This window comes from Lepisosteus oculatus, chromosome 11 (genome assembly GCF_040954835.1).
Source record: "Lepisosteus oculatus isolate fLepOcu1 chromosome 11, fLepOcu1.hap2, whole genome shotgun sequence".
Classification (NCBI taxonomy): Eukaryota; Metazoa; Chordata; class Actinopteri; order Semionotiformes; family Lepisosteidae; genus Lepisosteus; species Lepisosteus oculatus.
The window spans coordinates 14,004,782-14,023,844 of NC_090706.1; the positions used below are offsets into that span (position 1 = coordinate 14,004,782).

At 54.9% G+C, this 19,063-nt stretch overlaps 1 protein-coding gene across 2 annotated transcripts; it reads left to right on the forward strand.

Annotated features, from left to right (window-relative positions):
- Nucleotides 1-237: 237 nt before the first annotated feature.
- rasal3 (RAS protein activator like 3) lies at nucleotides 238-18,982 on the forward strand. Of its 2 annotated transcripts, XM_015349000.2 has the most exons (18): nucleotides 238-1,604; nucleotides 3,514-3,665; nucleotides 5,390-5,474; nucleotides 10,723-10,775; nucleotides 10,895-10,971; nucleotides 11,324-11,462; nucleotides 12,097-12,195; nucleotides 12,287-12,940; nucleotides 13,288-13,432; nucleotides 13,524-13,668; nucleotides 14,003-14,239; nucleotides 14,349-14,550; nucleotides 14,675-14,766; nucleotides 15,475-15,754; nucleotides 16,885-16,992; nucleotides 17,199-17,389; nucleotides 17,603-17,687; nucleotides 18,369-18,982. In XM_015349000.2, exons 1-18 carry the CDS (start codon nucleotides 1,019-1,021, stop codon nucleotides 18,489-18,491), a joined length of 3,453 nt encoding a protein of 1,150 aa, XP_015204486.2. In that variant the 5' UTR covers nucleotides 238-1,018; the 3' UTR covers nucleotides 18,492-18,982. The 2 variants fall into 2 exon arrangements, with proteins under 2 accessions (XP_015204486.2, XP_015204487.2); XM_015349001.2 differs by lacking the exons at nucleotides 238-1,604; nucleotides 3,514-3,665; nucleotides 5,390-5,474 and adding an exon at nucleotides 6,006-6,848.
- The last annotated feature ends 81 nt before the right edge of the window (nucleotides 18,983-19,063 follow it).

A 19,063-nucleotide genomic window follows, 5' to 3' on the forward strand; every position in this document is an offset into this window, starting at 1 on the left:
GCTTTGTTTGGGTTATCACCTTACCACCATCATGAGAAGTTGTGTTGTCATGCTGAAAAGAATGTCTATAGCTAAAAATGGTGAGATTTCCGATCTGTAACAGGTCGGGCGTTACACCCGAGAGCGCTGTGGTTTTCCTGCAGCTTCAAACTCGCTCTGCGATAGCAACATGCCCGTCCTGATTGGACAAAACTAAGGCTCCATGGCAACAGCCGCTTCCTGTCTGAAGAAGAGGTACAGCAAGTGAGACAGAGGTGGGGAGGGGGAAGGACCAAACCACGGAGCTGATGCGAGGGCAGATTAAGCCATTAAGACAACCGACGGATGGAGGAGTGACTGAGAGAAGGGTACCCAGACGGAGGACAAAAAACAATCGTGGCCGACAAGAAGAAAGGGCTTGAGCCCCCCGAAACGCAGAGAAAGAGGAGCCCCGAGCGCCACGAGACCAGCGCAGCTCCGGGTCGCTCGGGCCACGCAAGGGAAGCAGAGGGACAGGCAGAGAGGGAGGAGAGACGGAGGGGACAGGCAGTCCAGGAGGACGAAGAGAGCCAGGCGGCTCAGCCGAGGAGCGCTGGCGAAGAGTGCCTTTGGTGTTGGTGGGGCGTGTGTCAAGTTTGTGTAGTGTGCGCGGACAGGAGCGGGAGGTTGCACAACTGCACAGAGCTCCGTCAGAGAGGAAGAGGCCGGCGGCAGCGCGGGGCCGGAGGGTGGCAGTGGATAATAAGAGTGATAACAGTGAGCAGTGAGGGACGGGGACACACTGTGCCCTGGGGGACGCGTGAGAGAGAGACAAGGACACTGACCAGTGGACAGGGACAGAGAGAGAGAAGGACACTGACCAGTAGACAGGGACAGAGAGAGAGAAGGACACTGACCGGTGGACAGGGACAGAGAGAGAGAAGGACACTGACCGGTGGACAGGGACAGAGAGAGAGAAGGACACTGACTGGTGGACAGGGACAGAGAGAGAGAAGGACACTGACCGGTGGACAGGGACAGAGAGCAGGGAGCAGTCCAGATGGGCACCAGCGGAGAAATGGAAGTGGAGCAGGCGGAGCCAGAGACGCCCGAAGACTCTGGGTCCCTGGAGAAGGCCCCGTCAACTCCCTCGAACCCCGGGCCACCCGAGCCCAGTGACGACGCTTCCTTGCTCCGGACCTACAAGTGGCACACGGGGGTCCGCTCGCCCTCCGAGACAGCGGGGGCGCCTCCGGGGGACAAGGGCGCCAGCGGCAGCGCCACGGCCGCCCAGCCCTCCAAGTGGAGCAGAATGCAATGGCGCAAGGCTCACAGCGAGGACCCGCAGGACAGGGTGGCGCCCCCTAGCAAACCGGAGGACGCCAAAGGCGACAAGCCCGCCTCTGCGCCCCGGAAGAACCCCTTCCGCCGAGCCCTGTCGGAGCCCCCCGGGGCCCTCTTCTCCACCGCCCCCGCCCCCGCGCGAGGCCAGAGCCCCCCCGCCGAGGGCCGCGGCTCCCCGGCCCTGGGGCCGCAGCAGAAGGGGGCCCTGTTTCGGAAGTACCTGCGCTCCGTCTCCCAGAAGTTCAAGAAGCCGCGCGCGGCCGCTGGGAAGAGTGGGAACAGCGCCACCTGCAGCACAGAAGGTGAGGGGCAGCAGACCGGCCGCTGAGCTTCTCTCCTCGATAGCCTTCTGTCTGGAGCGCACTTCCTGTCTCTCTCTCACGCACTGACCAGTCCTCAGGGCTCACACACACACTGGGGGCTCACACACACACACTGGGGGCTCACACAGCTTCTGGGGCTCCCCCTCATACTGGGGACTCACATAGCTTCTGGGGCTCCCCCTCACACTGGGGGTCCCACATACACTGGGGGCTCCCACACACACTGGGGATGTATGTCACCTACTGGGTTCCCTCACGAGGATGTTGACTCCCAGCTGGGTTCAGTCACTGGGAGTTCAGTCAAAACCCATCTGCCTTGACTGAAATGTCCCTGAACAGATGGGTTTCCTTGACTGACACAGCACAAAACTTCCACCTCTCTGTCGGTGTCAAATTCATGGCTGGTACACGCTATAAACGGTTACACAGCAGCACAAGCATTTCCGGGGGAGCGAGACTGCAGGATTCTGGCCTGGTGGGGAATTTGAGACGTGACTTCAGTTTAATCAAAGTAGGTCAGATGGAAGAGGCCTCCAGTTGAGAAGCTGCTCATGTTGGTGCTGTAGCCCCACCTAGTGGTAGACGTGAGTCATTGTTTGTTTTCTGAGATCAGAAGGAGAGGGGAGGAGAGAGGGGAGGAAAGAGTATATTTCCGTTTTGTGTTACTGCAAACTTTCTGTACTTGAACTCACTGTAAAGTACTTTTTTTGTACTTGCATGTTGTTTGATATGGCTGATCAGCTCCTGCAGAACACGTTTACTTACTTTTACTGTCCGGCGGGTAGAGGACATAACCCAACACATAACACACTGAACACAACACGCACCCATTAGCAAATAAGAGACAAGCTGTGATGAGAAAGAAAACTAAATATGTGAATAAAGTCAAACATACAATTCACTGTGCAGATGAGGGCAGCACTCAGCTCATCGTGCTGGTCGTATGGCTCAGTAAGCATACTGGTCTGACTGATCACTCTGCGCTGCTGGAAGGATTGCTGGTTATCAGCGTCCACAGCTCTGTTCCAGACTCCCCCTGAGCTGTGTGCTAAAGAGTGCCTCCTGCTCTTAAATACTTCCACTGGTCCTCTAGGCTAACAGACTCCAAGAGGCACACGGTCAGGAACCACTCAGGATCCGGAGCCTGAAATTCCTTTGTCTCACTCTGTACAGAACCAAACTCCTCTGTCTCACTCTGTACAGAACTGAACTCCTCTGTCTCACTCTGTACAGAACTGAACTCCTGTCCCACACTGAACAGAACCGAACTCCTCTATCTCACTCTGAACAGAATCGAACTCCTCTGTCTCACACTGTATAGAACTGAACTCCTCTGTCTCACTCTGTACAGAACCAAACTCCTCTGTCTCACTCTCTACAGAACTGAACTCCTTTGTCTCACTCTGTACAGAACCAAACTCCTCTGTCCCACACTGAACAGAACTGAACTCCTCTGTCCCACACTGAACAGAACCGAACTCCTCTGTCTCACTCTGTACAGAACTGAACTCCTGTCCCACACTGAACAGAACCGAACTCCTCTATCTCACTCTGAACAGAATCGAACTCCTCTGTCTCACACTGTATAGAACTGAACTCCTCTGTCTCACTCTGTACAGAACCAAACTCCTCTGTCTCACTCTCTACAGAACTGAACTCCTCTGTCTCACCCTGTACAGAACCAAACTCCTCTCCCCACACTGAACAGAACCGAACTCCTCTGTTCCACACTGAACAGAAAACGAACTCCTGTCTCACACTGAAGAGCTGCAGTTCCCTGCCCACAGTCTGTCCAGATCCGGCCTGACTGTCTGGACAGCACTCCCTCGAAGCTCTCTGTGGGCTGTGGTGTTGACTCACCGTCCTGTTCTGTGTTCTGTGTTGACAGACACCAGCACCTCCGCTTCGCCCTCTGCTGCTGCCCCCACAGCAGCACCCTTTACCCGAATCTCCTGGACACCCCAGCCCGAGGTGCCGTTCTGGGACATCTCCTGCTGTGCGCTGACGGACGGACAGATCATGATCTCTCGGGACGACGAGGTGAGAGGAGGCAAGACAGAGGCATAGTGCAAACAGATCTCCTCTTAAAGGGGCAGAGCGGCCCCGGTTTCTCAGACCAGTTATTACATCTCGATAACACAATGACATTCATTGATGGTATTGGAAAAAAACAAATTTCGAAATAAGCACAAAATCATGAACTTTGTGAAAATACTGTAAGTCGCCATGTTGATGCAACTCGCATTCATGTTCCCAAGAATTGAGACACGATGCGGCCCTTCCTGCTCCCTAGTCTCTATAATGAGTAACGTGATGGGATGTGGGAGTGATTTAATACAGGTTGTGTGGCAGACGGTTCACCGCAGAAACGTTCCAACGTGATCTGCATGCAGAGTTAACAAGTAAGTAGCGTTTGACAGCAAAACCATCTCGAAGGTTTCAATTTTTTCACAAAAAAAGCCAAATTAATTCCTAAATAGTTTTCAGTAAATGCAGCATGGTTGTGGGGTTAGCTTTGCTGCTCGCAGCGCTGGGGCCCTGGGCTCAATTTCTGGGGTTATTCCCTTGCCTGTCTGTGTGGAGTTTGCATGTTCTACCTGTGTGCGCATGGGTTTCCTCCAGGTGCTCTGGTTTCCTCCCGCAGTCCAGACAGGCTGGTGGGTTAACTGGCTTCTGGGATAACTGGCCCTGGTGTGAGTGTGTGACTGTGTCTGAGCCCTGGTGTGAGTGTGTGACTGTGTGCGTCTGTGTCTGAGCCCTGGTGTGAGTGTGTGACTGTGTGTGTGTGAGCCCTGGGGTGAGTGTGTGAGAGTGTGTGACTGTGTGTGTCTGAGCCCTGGTGTGAGTGTGTGTGAGTGTGTGACTGTGTGAGCCCTGGTGTGAGTGTGTGTGAGTGTGTGACTGTGTGAGCCCTGGTGTGAGTGTGTGTGAGTGTGTGACTGTGTGCGTCATTGTCTGAGCCCTGGTGTGATTGTGTGAGAGTGTGTGACTGTGTGTGTGAGCCCTGGGGTGAGTGTGTGAGAGTGTGTGACTGTGTGCGTCTGTATCTGAGCCCTGGTGTGAGTGTGTGACTGTGTGTGTCTGAGCCCTGGTGTGAGTGTGTGACTGTGTGTGTCTGCCCTGTGATGGGCTGGCGTCCCAGGCTGTACCCTGTTTTGCTCTCGTTGCTAACCAGGAAGATCTCCAGCTCCCCCTCGAGCCTGGACTGGAAGCAGCAGTTAGAAAATGGGTGGAAGTTTGCAATAACGAATTTCAGTTTTAAAATGGGAGGCTGTGCTTTCCCGCATGATTTCTGGCACTGGGATAGTATCATTAGGATACTCCCCAGCACATCAGGGCAATCACTGGCAAACCTTTGGAAAAGTTCAGGAACACATAAAGGACACCGGAGCCTAGCAGGGAGAAAAACCATCACTGAGACCTACAGCAGAACAGCAACGTGTCCCAGCGTCCCCCAGGGGGCGCTAACATCGCTGACACCTACAGCAGGGCACCAATGTCCCCAGGGTCCCCCAGGGGGCGCTAACATCACTGATAGGTCTACTTGAGGGTGCTATTGACCCATGAGATTGCACTCATGCCACTGCTCTCTGGTGGACACTGGTGGATGGTGTTGTCAGCACCACTGTCATGTACAGTATGAGAAGGAGCCCATGAGACAGTGTTCCCATAGTGCCCCCTATGAGCATCTAAGTGCCATTGCTGCACAGTGCACAGTTCGCACCCCTCTCCTCACTACCTCTTCTCTGTGTTCACCTCTCCAGGCATTCTTTCGGACCGTGAACCGCATGAGCGGCTGCCAGTCGACTCTCAGCCTGCAGAACCTCACGGACAGCCATGGAACCCTGGGTCAGTATGGGCGAGACTCAGAGTGCACGCACCAGACACAGGCCAAGACACAGCTCAAGACCAGTCTGAGACACAGGTCAGGCACAGGCCAAGACCAGTCTGAGACACAGGCCAGACACGGGCCAAGACCAGTCTGAGACACAGGCCAGACACGGGCCAAGACACAATCTGAGACACAGGTCAGGAACGGGCCAAGACGCAGTCTGAGACACAGGCCAGACACAGGCCAAGACCAGTCTGAAACACAGGCCAGACACAGGCCAAGACACAATCTGAGACACAGGTCAGGCACAGGCCAAGACCAGTCTGAGACACAGGCCAGACACGGGCCAAGACCAGTCTGAGACACAGGCCAGACACGGGCCAAGACCAGTCTGAGACACAGGCCAGACACAGGCCAAGACCAGTCTGAGACACAGGTCAGGCACAGGCCAAGACCAGTCTGAGACACAGGCCAGACACAGGCCAAGACCAGTCTGAGACACATGCCAGACACAGGCCAAGATGCAGTCTGACACACAGGTCAGACACAGGCCCAACACCGGCCTCACCCAGGCTCAACACCGGATTGACACCAGCACAACACAGCCCTGTCACAGGCTCGTCACTGGCTCCCGACACAGACGGAGACATGGGCCCATCACAACACCAAGCACGCAATGGTGCAGCCTCAAACACTACAACACCAGACAGGAAGTGAGGCGCGACCACCTGTCTCATCATCCCCCTGCTAGGGCAACTCAACTCTCCCAGAGGTTCGAAAGTGGGCGGGTGGATTGTGTTTGAAGAAGGGGGAAAGTCTGCTACCTACATGGTTTCCGCTGTCAACTGGCTCAGACTGAGCCCGGTCCCACGCACAGCACAGCGCTGAGTCTCTCCAAAACTGGTTCTCGGCAGCACACCTTGAAACGTCTGTGTTTACACTCCCGGACAGAGGGGTCTAGACATCTTGAACCTGCATGTGAAGATCCTGACCTGCGCTGAGGCAGGAGTCGCGGTCAGAGGGTTTTGGGCTCGGATGAAATCCTCTGGGCTCTGTTCTGCAGCGTGTGAGCTGCAGCATGTCGGCAGGGAACGCTGACGTGATTTTGCTGCCTCCCGGGTCTCTGACGTTTCCTCTGATGGGGCGATAGAGACAGGCTGGGCACGACAGAGCACAGGGGATTGCAGGAGAGCGTGTGCGTGTGGGGCCGTGTGTTTGGACGCCTGTGGAGCAGCTGGCCAGCAGTGTCCCCACCTGGGTCAGACGGGGGGCGTGAGGTGGGCTGTTGGGTATTGGAGAGAGAGGCGCTGAGCTGCAGGGTGCGAACTCTCACACTGTCTGTCTGCGGGACATGGGTTTCAGACGCTGGGCTATCTGCGGAGCCTCTCCCGGTAAGAACAGGGCTGGCGCCCATTGCTGATCATCTCATTGATCAATTGATCGATCCGTTTAACTGCTACATTATCGACTGAGGGAAGAGTGCTGCTCTCATGTTGGTCAGAGTGTGCCGAGCTTGTCTGTTTGCTTGTGCAGTTTGGTCACTCTGCTGACAGGCATGTTATGTCTTAACAGTCGATCCTCCAGGCTCTTGATAGACTGTGATTGAGGTTATATAGGACAACTAATCAATATATCTGACTCTGTTCCTGCCAGAGACACAGTCATTGTAGAGTCTACGCCTACACTGTATTTACAAGACTGACTTTCCAGAAGCAAGAATGTAGAATCAACCTTGAACTCAATTACTTGATTAATGAGCTGATTTCTGGTTGTACTGGTGATCCTTTAGACAATGTTTTATAATGTATGTACTTACAGCACACTCCAAGATCAGAGTGTAGTTGTGCAGCAGCTGCTTGTAGCTTTGGGACTCCTTGGGATGAGGTGCTTTTTAAATGCAAAGAATTATTATTTCTTCTTTTGCTACTACTAATAATAACCAATTAATAGAGCTTAGTCTGTTATTACAAGTTTACAAGTTGATACAACAAGGAGCTTTTACAGAAATAGTGTACAGTATATATTGAGATAGTACGTCTGAAAAGCACTGCAGATGGATCACTCACATGGATCAACTGGCACTGAAAAATGACTTAAAATAGTGGGTGGGCACCTGAATCATGTCTTCTCTTTGAGCTGGTATTTGATACGTGGCCAGAGAAAACATCAACACCAGCCATCACAGGACCACAGACCACCACCCGTTCTGACCAGTAGGGAGAGATTAAATCATTGAGGTCAGGGTAAAAGCACAGTCAGTGCACTAAAGCCCAGTGAGATCAGGGTAAAAGCACAGTCCAGTGTAGTAAAGTCCAGTGAGATCAGAGTAAAAGCACAGTCCAGCGTAGTAAAGTCCAGTGAGATCAGGGTTAAAGTACAGTCCAGTGTAGTAAAGTCCATTGAGATCAGGGTAAGAGCACAGTTAAGAGCAGTAAAGCCCAGTGAGATCAGGGTAAAAGCACAGTCCAGTGTAGTAAAGTCCAGTGAGATCAGAGTAAAAGCACAGTCCAGCGTAGTAAAGTCCATTGAGATCAGGGTAAGAGCACAGTTAAGAGCAGTAAAGTCCAGTGAGATCAGGGTAAAAGCACAGTCCAGTGTAGTAAAGCACAGTCCAATGTAGTAAAGCCCAGTGAGATCAGGGTAAAAGCACAGTCTAGGTCAGTGAAGCCCAGTGAGATCAGGGTAAAACCACAGTCCAGTGCAGTAGTCCAGTGAGATCAGGGTAAAAGCACAGTCCAGTGTAGTAAAGTCCATTGAGATCAGGGTAAGAGCACAGTTAAGAGCAGTAAAGCCCAGTGAGATCGGGGTAAACAGCACAGTCTAGTGTAGTAAAGCCCAGTGAGATCAGGGTAAAAGCACAGTGCAGTAAAGCCCAATGAAATTGGGGTAAAAATACAATGTTCTAAAACCTGAAGTGAGTCAGACAGCTTTGCACTGTGGGAGTCTGTTCTTGTTTCTGAAGAATCTCTAGAGACCTCAAGCAAACCACAGTTCTAATCCCAAGGTGAAATAATTAAACATATTACATGAAGAAGCTCAAGATCTGAAAAGCTGGGTTTCTACTTTCCTATCTAGTTTTCCACCTGCTTGAACCCCATGAATGAATGAGCTTGTTGACAGAGGGGTTCCGGTTGTGTTCTGACTGGGTGGGTCAGGCTTGGCTGGTCCTCGCGCCCTCCCTGCGGGCCTGTGCAGGAGGGTGAGACTGCTGAGTGTGAGAGGAGCTCAAGCCACATCCTGTGACAGTCTTCCTCACAGACTCAGCTGAGCACCTCTAAGTACTGTATATAGCTGAGTCTGTGTAGCCGACACCTATAAGTACTGTATATAGCTGAGTCTGTGTAGCTGACACCTATAAGTACTGTATATAGCTGAGTCTGTGTAGCCGACACCTCTAAGTACTGAAAATAGCTGCCTGTGTAGCTGACACCTATAAGTACTGTATATAGCTGAGTTTGTGTAGCCGACACCTATAAGTACTGTATATAGCTGAGTCTGTGTAGCCGACAACTATAAGTACTGTATATAGCTGAGTCTGTGTAGCCGACACCTATAAGTACTGTATATAGCTGAGTCTGTGTAGCTGACACCTATAAGTACTGTATATAGCTGAGTTTGTGTAGCTGACACCTATAAGTACTGTACAGTATATAGCCGAGTCTGTGTAGCTGACACCTATAAGTACTGTATATAGCTGAGTTTGTGTAGCTGACACCTATAAGTACTGTATATAGCTGAGTTTGTGTAGCTGACACCTATAAGTACTGTATATAGCTGAGTCTGTGTAGCTGACACCTGTAAGTACTGTATATAGCCGAGTCTGTGTAGCTGACACCTATAAGTACTGAAAATAGCCGAGTCTGTGTAGCCGACACCTATAAGTACTGAAAATAGCCGAGTCTGTGTAGCCGACACCTATAAGTACTGTATATAGCTGAGTCTGTGTAGCTGACACCTATAAGTACTGAAAATAGCCGAGTCTGTGTAGCCGACACCTATAAGTACTGTATATAGCTGAGTCTGTGTAGCTGACACCTATAAGTACTGTATATAGCTGAGTCTGTGTAGCTGACACCTATAAGTACTGTATATAGCTGAGTTTGTGTAGCTGACACCTATAAGTACTGTATATAGCTGAGTCTGTGTAGCTGACACCTATAAGTACTGTATATAGCTGAGTCTGTGTAGCTGACACCTATAAGTACTGTATATAGCTGAGTCTGTGTAGCTGACACCTATAAGTACTGTACAGTATATAGCCGAGTCTGTGTAGCTGACACCTCTAAGTACTGTATATAGCTGTGTCTATGTAGCCGACACCTATAAGTACTGTAAATAGCTGAGTCTGTGTAGCTGACACCTATAAGTACTGTACAGTATATAGCCGAGTCTTTGTAGCTGACACCTCTAAGTACTGTATATAGCTGTGTCTATGTAGCCGACACCTATAAGTACTGTAAATAGCTGAGTCTGTGTAGCTGACACCTATAAGTACTGTACAGTATATAGCCGAGTCTGTGTAGCTGACACCTGTAAGTACTGTGTATAGCTGTGTCTATGTAGCCGACACCTATAAGTACTGTAAATAGCTGTGTCTGTGTAGCTGCACACCAGGCCTATTATACCTGGGGCATATACTGACACACCTCATACTATAGTCCTAGATTGTACAGCTGTACCTCACATATTATATACCTAGGCTATATACTGTACAATATACCTTACAGTTTACTGCCATCTCCATATCCGGGTTCTTGAGACCCCGTAGGGTCTAGTAAAGTGGTTTGTGACAGATCCTGTATTGACGCTCACTTGGACCTGGATTCGAGGCTACAGATCCGCCTGTGAGGGACTGAGAGCACCAGAGCCTCTGACGTTCTGTTTCTGGCTCTTGTTTGTGCCTTGGCTGTGACAGCGGAAGCACAGGAGGAAATTACCCCCCACCCCCACCAGCGGTCACAGATCGGGCAGTGATTAGATTCCAGCAGCTCTCGGGTACCGCTGACGCAGAGACAGGCGCTGGGAAAGGACAGAGACATGAGTCTGCTGTAAACCAGCGAGCTTGCTCGAGAGTCACAACAGCCTGAGAGAGACAGTTAAAAATCTGTCAAAATCAGGTTTGATGTTTTGAAGAATGTGCATCTGAAACTGTAGCTAGAGGTCCTTACAGGACATACAGCATGAACTACTGCGTAACTTTTATTAGCTCTGATGTTCAAAGGATTAATTTCTGAAAAGGGACTAAAACATCATTGTCTCTCGCAGACCAAGCTGCTCCAGTGGGTCAAAGGTCAAAGGGCCCTGAGGGAGGGGTCAAGGTGAGTCACTGTGCCTCCTATCTCTACTCCTGACTTGACAGAATCTCCCTAGAAACTACAATGTGATTTGCCAGCACGTACTACATTTCCCACAATGCTCTCTTCTCCCCGCCCCGCAGGCGATGATCATCCGCCGGCTCCGGCCGGGCCACGTGCGGAAGAGCTCCACGCAGCTGAACAGACAGGACGGCCACTGGTACACGAGCCGCCCGCGCGCTTCGGCGATATAGCGCCTTGCCGCTCAAGAGAAGCACAAGGCCACTGCTTCCTGGAGGGGAGTTGCCCCCCAGCGCTCGAACTGGAAGTGGGGGGGAATCTGGGTGGAGCGGGGTCCCCCTGAGACAGATAGAGGTGTATTCTCCCTCCCTCAACATGTACTCTCTTCAAAACACTCTCCCCATGGATCCTTGTCCCCTGCTTCTCCCCCAAGGCTTCAACCTCCACCCTGTATTCAGCATATCTGGGGTGCAGGGGTACCCCTTGGCACAGGTGTCCAGAACCCGCTCGCCTGCTCACCAGCTCTCTGTCGTCTCCGTCTCTCTCTCCAGCCGGACCAGTCTGCACGACTCCCGGGAGTCGCTGGCCATCCCGGTCAGTGCAGCGGACAGCCTGGACCTCAGCAGTGACCAGACCACAGTGGTGCGGCCCGTCCACAGCTCCATCCTGGGGGAGAAGTACTGCTTTGAGGTGGGCACTGAGCCCACACCTGCCCCAGCTCCGACACCCAGACCTGACCCTGAACCCCTGCCCCAGCCCCAACACCTGACCTATCCCTGACCCCCTGCCCCAGCCCCAACACCTGACCTATCCCTGACCCCCTGCCCCAGCCCCGATGTCCTGTACTGAGCCCTGCCCCAGCCCTGATGCCTTGGCCTGATAGTGACCCCCTGCCCCAGCCCTGATGCCCTGGCCTGATAGCTACCCCAGCCCTGATGCCCTGGACTGATCCCCTGTCCCAGCCCTGTTGCCCTGGCCTGATAGTGACCCCAGCCCTGTTGCCCTGGCCTGATAGTGACCCCAGCCCTGATGCCCTGGACTGATCCCCTGTCCCAGCCCTTTTGCCCTGGCCTGATAGTGACCCCAGCCCTGATTCCCTGGCCTGATAGTGACCCCAGCCCTGATGCCCTGGACTGATCCCCTGTCCCAGCCCTTTTGCCCTGGCCTGATAGTGACCCCAGCCCTGATTCCCTGGCCTGATAGTGACCCCAGCCCTGATGCCCTGGACTGATCCCCTGTCCCAGCCCTTTTGCCCTGGACTGATCCCCTGCCCCAGCCCTGTTGCCCTGGCGCGTGCCATGCTGATGATGCCTTCTTTCTGCAGGTGATAAACTCGGAGGGCAGTCACTGTTTCGGCTGCAGCTCGGCCGCAGAGCGGGACCGCTGGATCGAGAATCTGCGCCGAGCCGCCCAGCCCAACAAGGTGAGAGCTGGCCCGTGCCCTCCTCCCCTCCCTTCCATTCCCCTCTCCTTATCCCTCACCCCTCTCTTCTCTCTCCCGGTCTGCCCGACAGGATAACTGCGCACGCACCGAGAACGCCCTCAGCCTCTGGGTCAACGAGGCCAAGGACCTGCCGGCCAAGAAGCGCTACTACTGTGAGCTGCACCTGGACGGCACGCTGTACGCCCGCACCACTAGCCGCAGCAGCGCCAAGCGCACGGATGGCGCCGGGGGAGGGGGCGTGGGGGGCGCCGGCGGAGGAGGCGGGGGCGGGCAGCTCTTCTGGGGCGAGCTCTTCGAGCTGGACAACCTGCCCCCCGTCTCCCAGCTCACCCTGCACCTCTTCCGGGAGGAGGACAGCAAGAAGAAGAGCAGCGCCAAGGACGACGTCCTCTGCCCGCTGGGCAGCGTGGGCCTCCCCCTCTCCGACATCACCGGCCGCGCCTTCCAGGAGCGCTGGTATCCCATCCTGCCCTGTCCCAGCAGGGAGAAGGGCGGCGGCGGCTCCTCCGGCGCCCAGCTGGGGGCCCAGGCCTCGGTCCGGATCAAGGCCCGGTACCAGAACCTGCACGTGCTGCCCATCGAGCGGTACAAGGAGTTCGCCGAGTACATCACCTTCCACCACGTGGAGCTGTGCACCGGCCTGGAGCCGCTGCTGTCCGTGCGGGAGAAGGAGGAGCTGGCCGGAGCGCTGGTGCACGTCCTGCAGAGCATCGGGAAAGCCAAGGTGAGGGGGAGAGAGGGCGCAGGGTGTTGTGAGCGAGTGTGCAGTGAGTGTGCAGCGAGTGTGCAGGGTGTTGGCTGTGAGTGGGCAGTGATTGTGCAGAGCGTGCAGTGTGTTGTGAGTGTGCAACGAACGTGCCGCAGGTGTGGGTATTGGCAGCGAGTGTGCAGAGTTTGTGTATGGTGTTGTGAGTGGGCAGTGATTGTGCAATGTGTGTGCAGGGCATTGTGAGTGATTGTGCAGTGATTGTACAGGGTGTTGGTAGTGAATGGACACTGAGTGGGCAGTGAGTGTGTAGTGAGTGTGCAGGGTGTTGTGAGCGGGCACTGACGGGCTGTGTGCACCTGCAGGAGTTCCTGACAGCCCTGGGGGCAGCAGAGCTGCAGCGCTGTGGAGAGAAGGAGGCTCTGATCTTCAGAGAGAACACCCTGGCCACCAAGGCCATCGACGAGTACATGAAACTGGTGGGACAGAAATACCTCATCGACACCCTGGGTACGGCCCTGCGCCCGGCTCTGTAACTGCATCTGCCCCCTCCACTGCCCGGCTTCCCACGAGGACTGAACCACTGTCTCTCTGCCCACAGGGGAGTTCATAGCGCACCTGTATGGCTCAGGGAACAACTGGGAGGTGGACCCCCAGAAGTGCTCCCCCTCCGAACTGCAGAGCAATCAAAAGAACCTGAGAGAGGGCTGTGAGGAGGCCTTCCAGAGAATCACAGAGACCTACAGGTGAGAGACAGACATGGGTGAGAGAGAGACAGGTGTGGGAGAGAGACAGGGTGAGACACTGATCTGTGTTGTTTGAGCTGTGCTGTCCTGAGGCAGGTTGGTGTCAGTGAGCTTCAGAACCAGCTGACTCTGGGGGCTCTCCTCTGGGCTCAGCAGGGCCTTGTGGTGGAAGGAGTTCTGAGCTGAGTCTCTCTCTGTATAAACAGGACGTTTCTTGGAATTTCCATTTGAATGGAAATGAAAGAGTGAAAGAGTGAAAGAGTGATGATAATTCACTGTACGGAATGAATCTGCTAAAACCGATCAGCAGAGTGTGTCCCTCTCTGCTCCACAGCTCGTTCCCGGTGGAGCTGAACGAGATTTTCTCAGCGTGGCGCGAGGAGTGCGAGGTGCAGAGGCGTGGCGAGATCGCCCAACGCCTGATCAGCGCCTCCCTCTTCCTGCGCTTCCTGTGCCCGGCCATCATGAGCCCCAGCCTGTTCGGGCTGACCCAGGCGTACCCCGACCCCGGCCCGTTGCGCGCCCTCACCCTCACCGCCAAGGTCATCCAGAACCTCGCCAACTTCACCCCGTGAGTCTGACGGCGCCGCTGGTGCCCACTGCCTGTTGACCACCGCCCACTTCCAGCGCCCGGAGGGGCGGGCACACGTGACACACTCACCAATCTCTCTCCCCCGCAGGTTCGGCGACAAGGAGGAGTACATGCTGTTCATGAACGACTTCCTGGAGCAGCACTGGGAGAGAATGGGCGTGTTCCTGGGCGCCATCTCGAACCCGGACAGTGAGGTGGACATGGCGAGGTTCGACGGCTACGTGGACCTGCCCCTGCGCCTGTGCGTGCTGCACGGGCTGCTCACCGACATCATCGCGCCCATGGAGCAGGTGAGGGGGCGGAGCAGTCGAGGGGGCGGGGCCGGGGGCGGGGCCGGGGCGGGCATGCACACCCGCGTGAATCTGCACCGCCTCTTCCCCCTGCAGTGACGCCTCTCCCCTCCTCCTCCCACAGCACACCATAGACGGGCTGCACCCCCTGCCCTCCATCCTGAACGCCGTGGCCGACGCGCTGGGGCCATCCGCCCCCCGCATTGCGGTCAGCAGGTGAGAGTCGTCCTGGCCATGAACTGGCGCCGTTTTTCACCTGGGATTGCCGACCGCTCTGCAAAGGCTTCGGCGCCTCTCGAATGCGAATCGGCACAGCGAGAGCAACGCCACCCGCTTGACCTTGTGGGACAGTGCCGACTGGAGGAGCGGAGCGTCTCCCGCTCACCGCAGCAGGAGGCGCTGCTGAGCAGAGCAGTTGGGCTCCAGCCAAGCTGCGGACAGCGTGTTTGAAGTCAGGCTTAATACTGATCCTGTCAGGCCAGTGAACACTTTCATTCCTCAGCTGATGCAGCCAATTAAATGCAAAAAGGGCACAATCCACTTTAAGACTCGTGAGTAGTGACCTGGTATCGTACGCACCAGTGAGTCAAGGGGGCTCAGTGAGAGCCCAGAAATTGAACGGGTCTCTCTCTCCTGTTTCCCTGAGTGAGCGCCCGGGGGGGTCTGATCCTTTCGGGGAACCCCCGAGCCTCGGCATGCTCTCCACTTTGATTCCGAGCCCCGCATGGTGTTGGGCTCCGAGGTGCGACTACCCCTGGTCCTTGTTCTTCGTTAAAGGGAAGGAAATACACAGCCGTGGGGATACCCCCCCACCCCGGGTGGCAGGGTGTGGGGACTTTGCGGATCTCGGGAGATGGGAGTCGGGGTGTGGCGTAGCCCTGGGAAGGGGGGGCCCTCTTCTAACCCTGCCTGTTCCCCCCACAGCCTCATCACGGAGCACAGCAAGCCCACCTACGTGCCCCCTCGCGAGCTGAGCAGCCACAGCCCCCTGCACGCCTCCCTGCTGCACCTGGAGGAGGGCCGGGGGCGCGGCCGGGCCGCGGGGCCCAGCAGGAAGCGCGTGCAGCGGACCCAGAGCGTGCCGGACCGCATCAAGCACCAGCGGCGCGCCCCCCTCCGGCAGGCCAGCACCGAGAACCTGTCCCCCGAGATGGACGTGGACCGGGACCCCCCGCGACCCTTCCAGATCTCCGAACCCGAGAAAGTAGGGAGAACCCGCCCACCCTTTGATCAGGAAAGGGGTAACTGGTATCCATCCATTTTACTGGATGTAGCCACTAGCTCTGTCACCCTGCAGCTCACAGCTGGCAGCCCGCTGGAGCTCAGCAGTTGTGTGAGCCTGGCCAGGGCCCGGATTGGAGACCTCCTGGGAAAAACTAAGGTTGCTGCTGGAAGAGGTGTTAGTGGAGCCAGTAGGGGGCGCTCACCCTATGGTCTTAATGTTGGCCTTACTGCCAAATGATGAGGAAGGACACTATTAAAGATCCCAGGGTGTTTCTCAAAAAGAGTAGGGGTGTTACCCCAAGGTCCTGCCTAAATCTCCCCCACTGGCCTCCTAATAACCCCCATGTCTGGACTGGCTTCATCACTCAGTTCTCCTCCCCACTGCTAGCTGGTGTGTGGTGAGCGTTCTGGTGCATCATCCAGGTGGGGCTGGTGGTGGTGGAGGGCAGTTCACACTACCTGTAAAGAGCTTTGAGTGGACTGTCCACATAGATAAGCGTAAGCAATTATGATGTAACTTCCATCACCATGAACAGTCCTGGTACTTTAACCCCTATGACTGAACCTGGGCTCATTTCCAGACCTGGGGCACTGTGTGTGTGGAGTCTGTATGTTCTCCCCCCTTCACATTGGTTTGCTCCAGATTCCAGGTGCTCAGTGTCCTCCCACAATCCAGAAACATAACTGGGGGGGGTTAATTGGCTTCTGGGAAAACCGGCCCAGGCGGGAGTGTGTCCCCGTGTGTCCTGTGAAGGACTGGAGCCTTGTCAGGAGTGTACCTCACCTTGTGCCCACTGCATGCTGGGATAGGCTCCAGCTCCCCCACCACCCTATGCTGGATGATGAACGTGCGCATGCAGACACCGAACACCGATTCTTCAGTACCGGCCTCTTTCCTTACCTGAGACGGACAGCAATAACATACCACACCATTAGGAAGAAAAGAATGAGGTGGGGCACCTGTGTGCACAGGTGGAACAGGACACGGGTTCGAAATACGACACGTTACCAATATCTTGGCTAGGGAGTGTACATCTCAGAAAGGAAACATTTTACCTTCTGTCTTCCTCTGGCTGAATCTGTTGTTTTTTTCTCCTGTCCTCCCCCCAGAAGGATGTGAGAGGAAAAATCCACCCAGCCCCAGTCCCCTGGATCAAAGACAACAAGGAGTCTTCTCTGGAGAAGACTGAGCATGAAGAATTCAGCCTGCTAGAGAAGGTGAGTAGTCCCCCCCCCAACCAGAACAAGCAGCTCGTTTCTTCGCACAGGCACCCAGAAGAGCCAGAGCCCGATCCTCGGCTGGAGGAGTCTGGACTCCAGCCCAGCCTCTTCGTTCTGCGACTGTCAGAGCGATGATTAGAGGAAAGAGGGTCCTGGACAGGACAGGACCCTCCAGATTCAGGACGCTGTTCTCTCTCTCGCAGCACGACCAGGAGATCTCGGAGCTCAGGCAGAATGTGGACTTGGTGACAGAGCGGGACCTGGAGCTGGCCAAGAGGCTGGAGGACTTCATCGCCCAGAGCCAGGACCAGAATGCACTGCTGCAGACAGAGGTGCAGGATCTGAAGGCCCAGTTGGCCACCAAAGAGGAGGAGCTCGCCAGCGCCACCTTCAGGTGAGGAGTGGGGGCTACGGACCAGACCAACTGTTGAAATAAACCACCAAGCATGTGAGGCCAGCCGGCTCGGGATCGACAAGGAGCCACAAGCCTCACCAGTGTGCCAATTCACCTACCCCCTGCCCGTCCAGGGTTGAAGAGACTTGTCTGTAAGGAATGGGCTCATCGACTGATCATTCGACTGCCTCCCTCTCCTCTCTTTCTCGGCAGGCTGGGAGTGATAGAGGAAGAGAGGGAGGAGGACCAGACGAAGCTGAGTGTTGCCATGGCTGCAGCCGAGAGGATGGATATGCTGGTAAGAGCGAGGATGGGGGAGGGGTGTGTGTGTGAGTGAATGTACAGGCACCGCTATGCAAGAGCCCAGCGCTCTGGTGCTGAAGGGGTGTGCAATCCCACAGGGCTGATAACTGGCCAGTCCTCCCCAGCTTTTTCCCCAACGCCACTGGCTAACTGGCTGCTTGGCTGATTAACAGGGCCAGTAAAATATACTGGGTGAATTAAAGGGAAGCAATTAGTAGGAAAGGAACAGTTTTGGGTCGAAGAGTTCTGGCCGGCAGGATTAGGACTGGATGGACAATGGAGTCTAACATCCCATTTTGGGGTGGGGGTGACACACCAAGGTGGGGTATTCCAGTGTGACTGATGTTACACATCGCCCCCCGAATTCTGTGCAGGGAGCGATACTCGAAACAGGTTTACATTTCAGAGCGTGATCATGTGAAAAACGCCGTTGCTGTTGCTCAGTGTGAAAAGCCTGCCGATTAAATTACATCACTCAACTATTATCGGGGTGGGTCGACGCTGCTGTTCCCTCGATAAAGAGCTTCACACACGCACAGCTGTAAAACGTGCACAGGCTAAGCCACTCCAGATCAAAGCATCAGCCGACTGAGCGGCAGGCCCGACCCAGACACGCGCTCTGACTGGGGGCAGGATCTGCCACGCACCACATGTACAGCCGTGTTCTCCTCTGCAGGAGAGACAGTTTGCTGACCTGATGAACGAGGTGATGCAGCTGAGAGAAGCTGAGAACAGAAGAAGCCAGACTGCTTCCCTGGGTTCTGAAGAAGAGGTCTCCCAGGCAGCGGGGGGATCCTAGGATAATAAGGTTATTCCCAGCCCCGTCAGCACTCGGACGCTCGCTTCAGAAGGAACGCAATAGAAAAAAATATAATCATTTGCCTTAGACTCAAGAGATTGTCCTGGGTCGTCCCAAAACAGGGACACAAGGAGGCCAGCTTGTGATCCCAACCGCAGGTAAACGAAGAGCCTACCAGGATGGAGAGGGCTCCTCTTCGAGGAGGGGATGGAGTGAGACGAGAAGCTCGTCTCTGTCTGGTGTGCAAACACCTGCGCAGCCGCCGGCGCAGGTCTGAAACGACACCCTGCCGGCCACACCGCACCGGCGGAGAGGGGCCCAGGGCGCCCCCCTTCAGGGCAAGACGGCTGGGCGACGGAGGCCGGACGATGTTCACTGCACTGCTTCTTTTCAAGTGACGTTTTAAAGTAAGCGTAGGATCTTCGCTTCTATGTAGTAGAGAGGCAGACTTGTCTTGCAATGTACGCAGAATAAAAACTGAAAAAGCAAAATGGTTCCTACAGCTTATTCTAGCTTAGTACCTAAACCAGAGCTATCTGAGAAGCAAATTGGTCCAGCAATGAGATGTGTAG

Excerpts from the sequence above, each read along its gene's own strand:
- rasal3 (XM_015349000.2), top strand. The coding sequence starts at position 1,019 with ATGGGCACCAGCGGAGAAATGGAAGTGGAGCAGGCGGAGCCAGAGACG. Across the intron at positions 5,475-10,722 it reads GGACAGCCATGGAACCCTGG|ACCAAGCTGCTCCAGTGGGT; the intron begins GTCAGTATGGGC and ends TGTCTCTCGCAG. Across the intron at positions 17,390-17,602 it reads CTCGCCAGCGCCACCTTCAG|GCTGGGAGTGATAGAGGAAG; the intron begins GTGAGGAGTGGG and ends CTTTCTCGGCAG.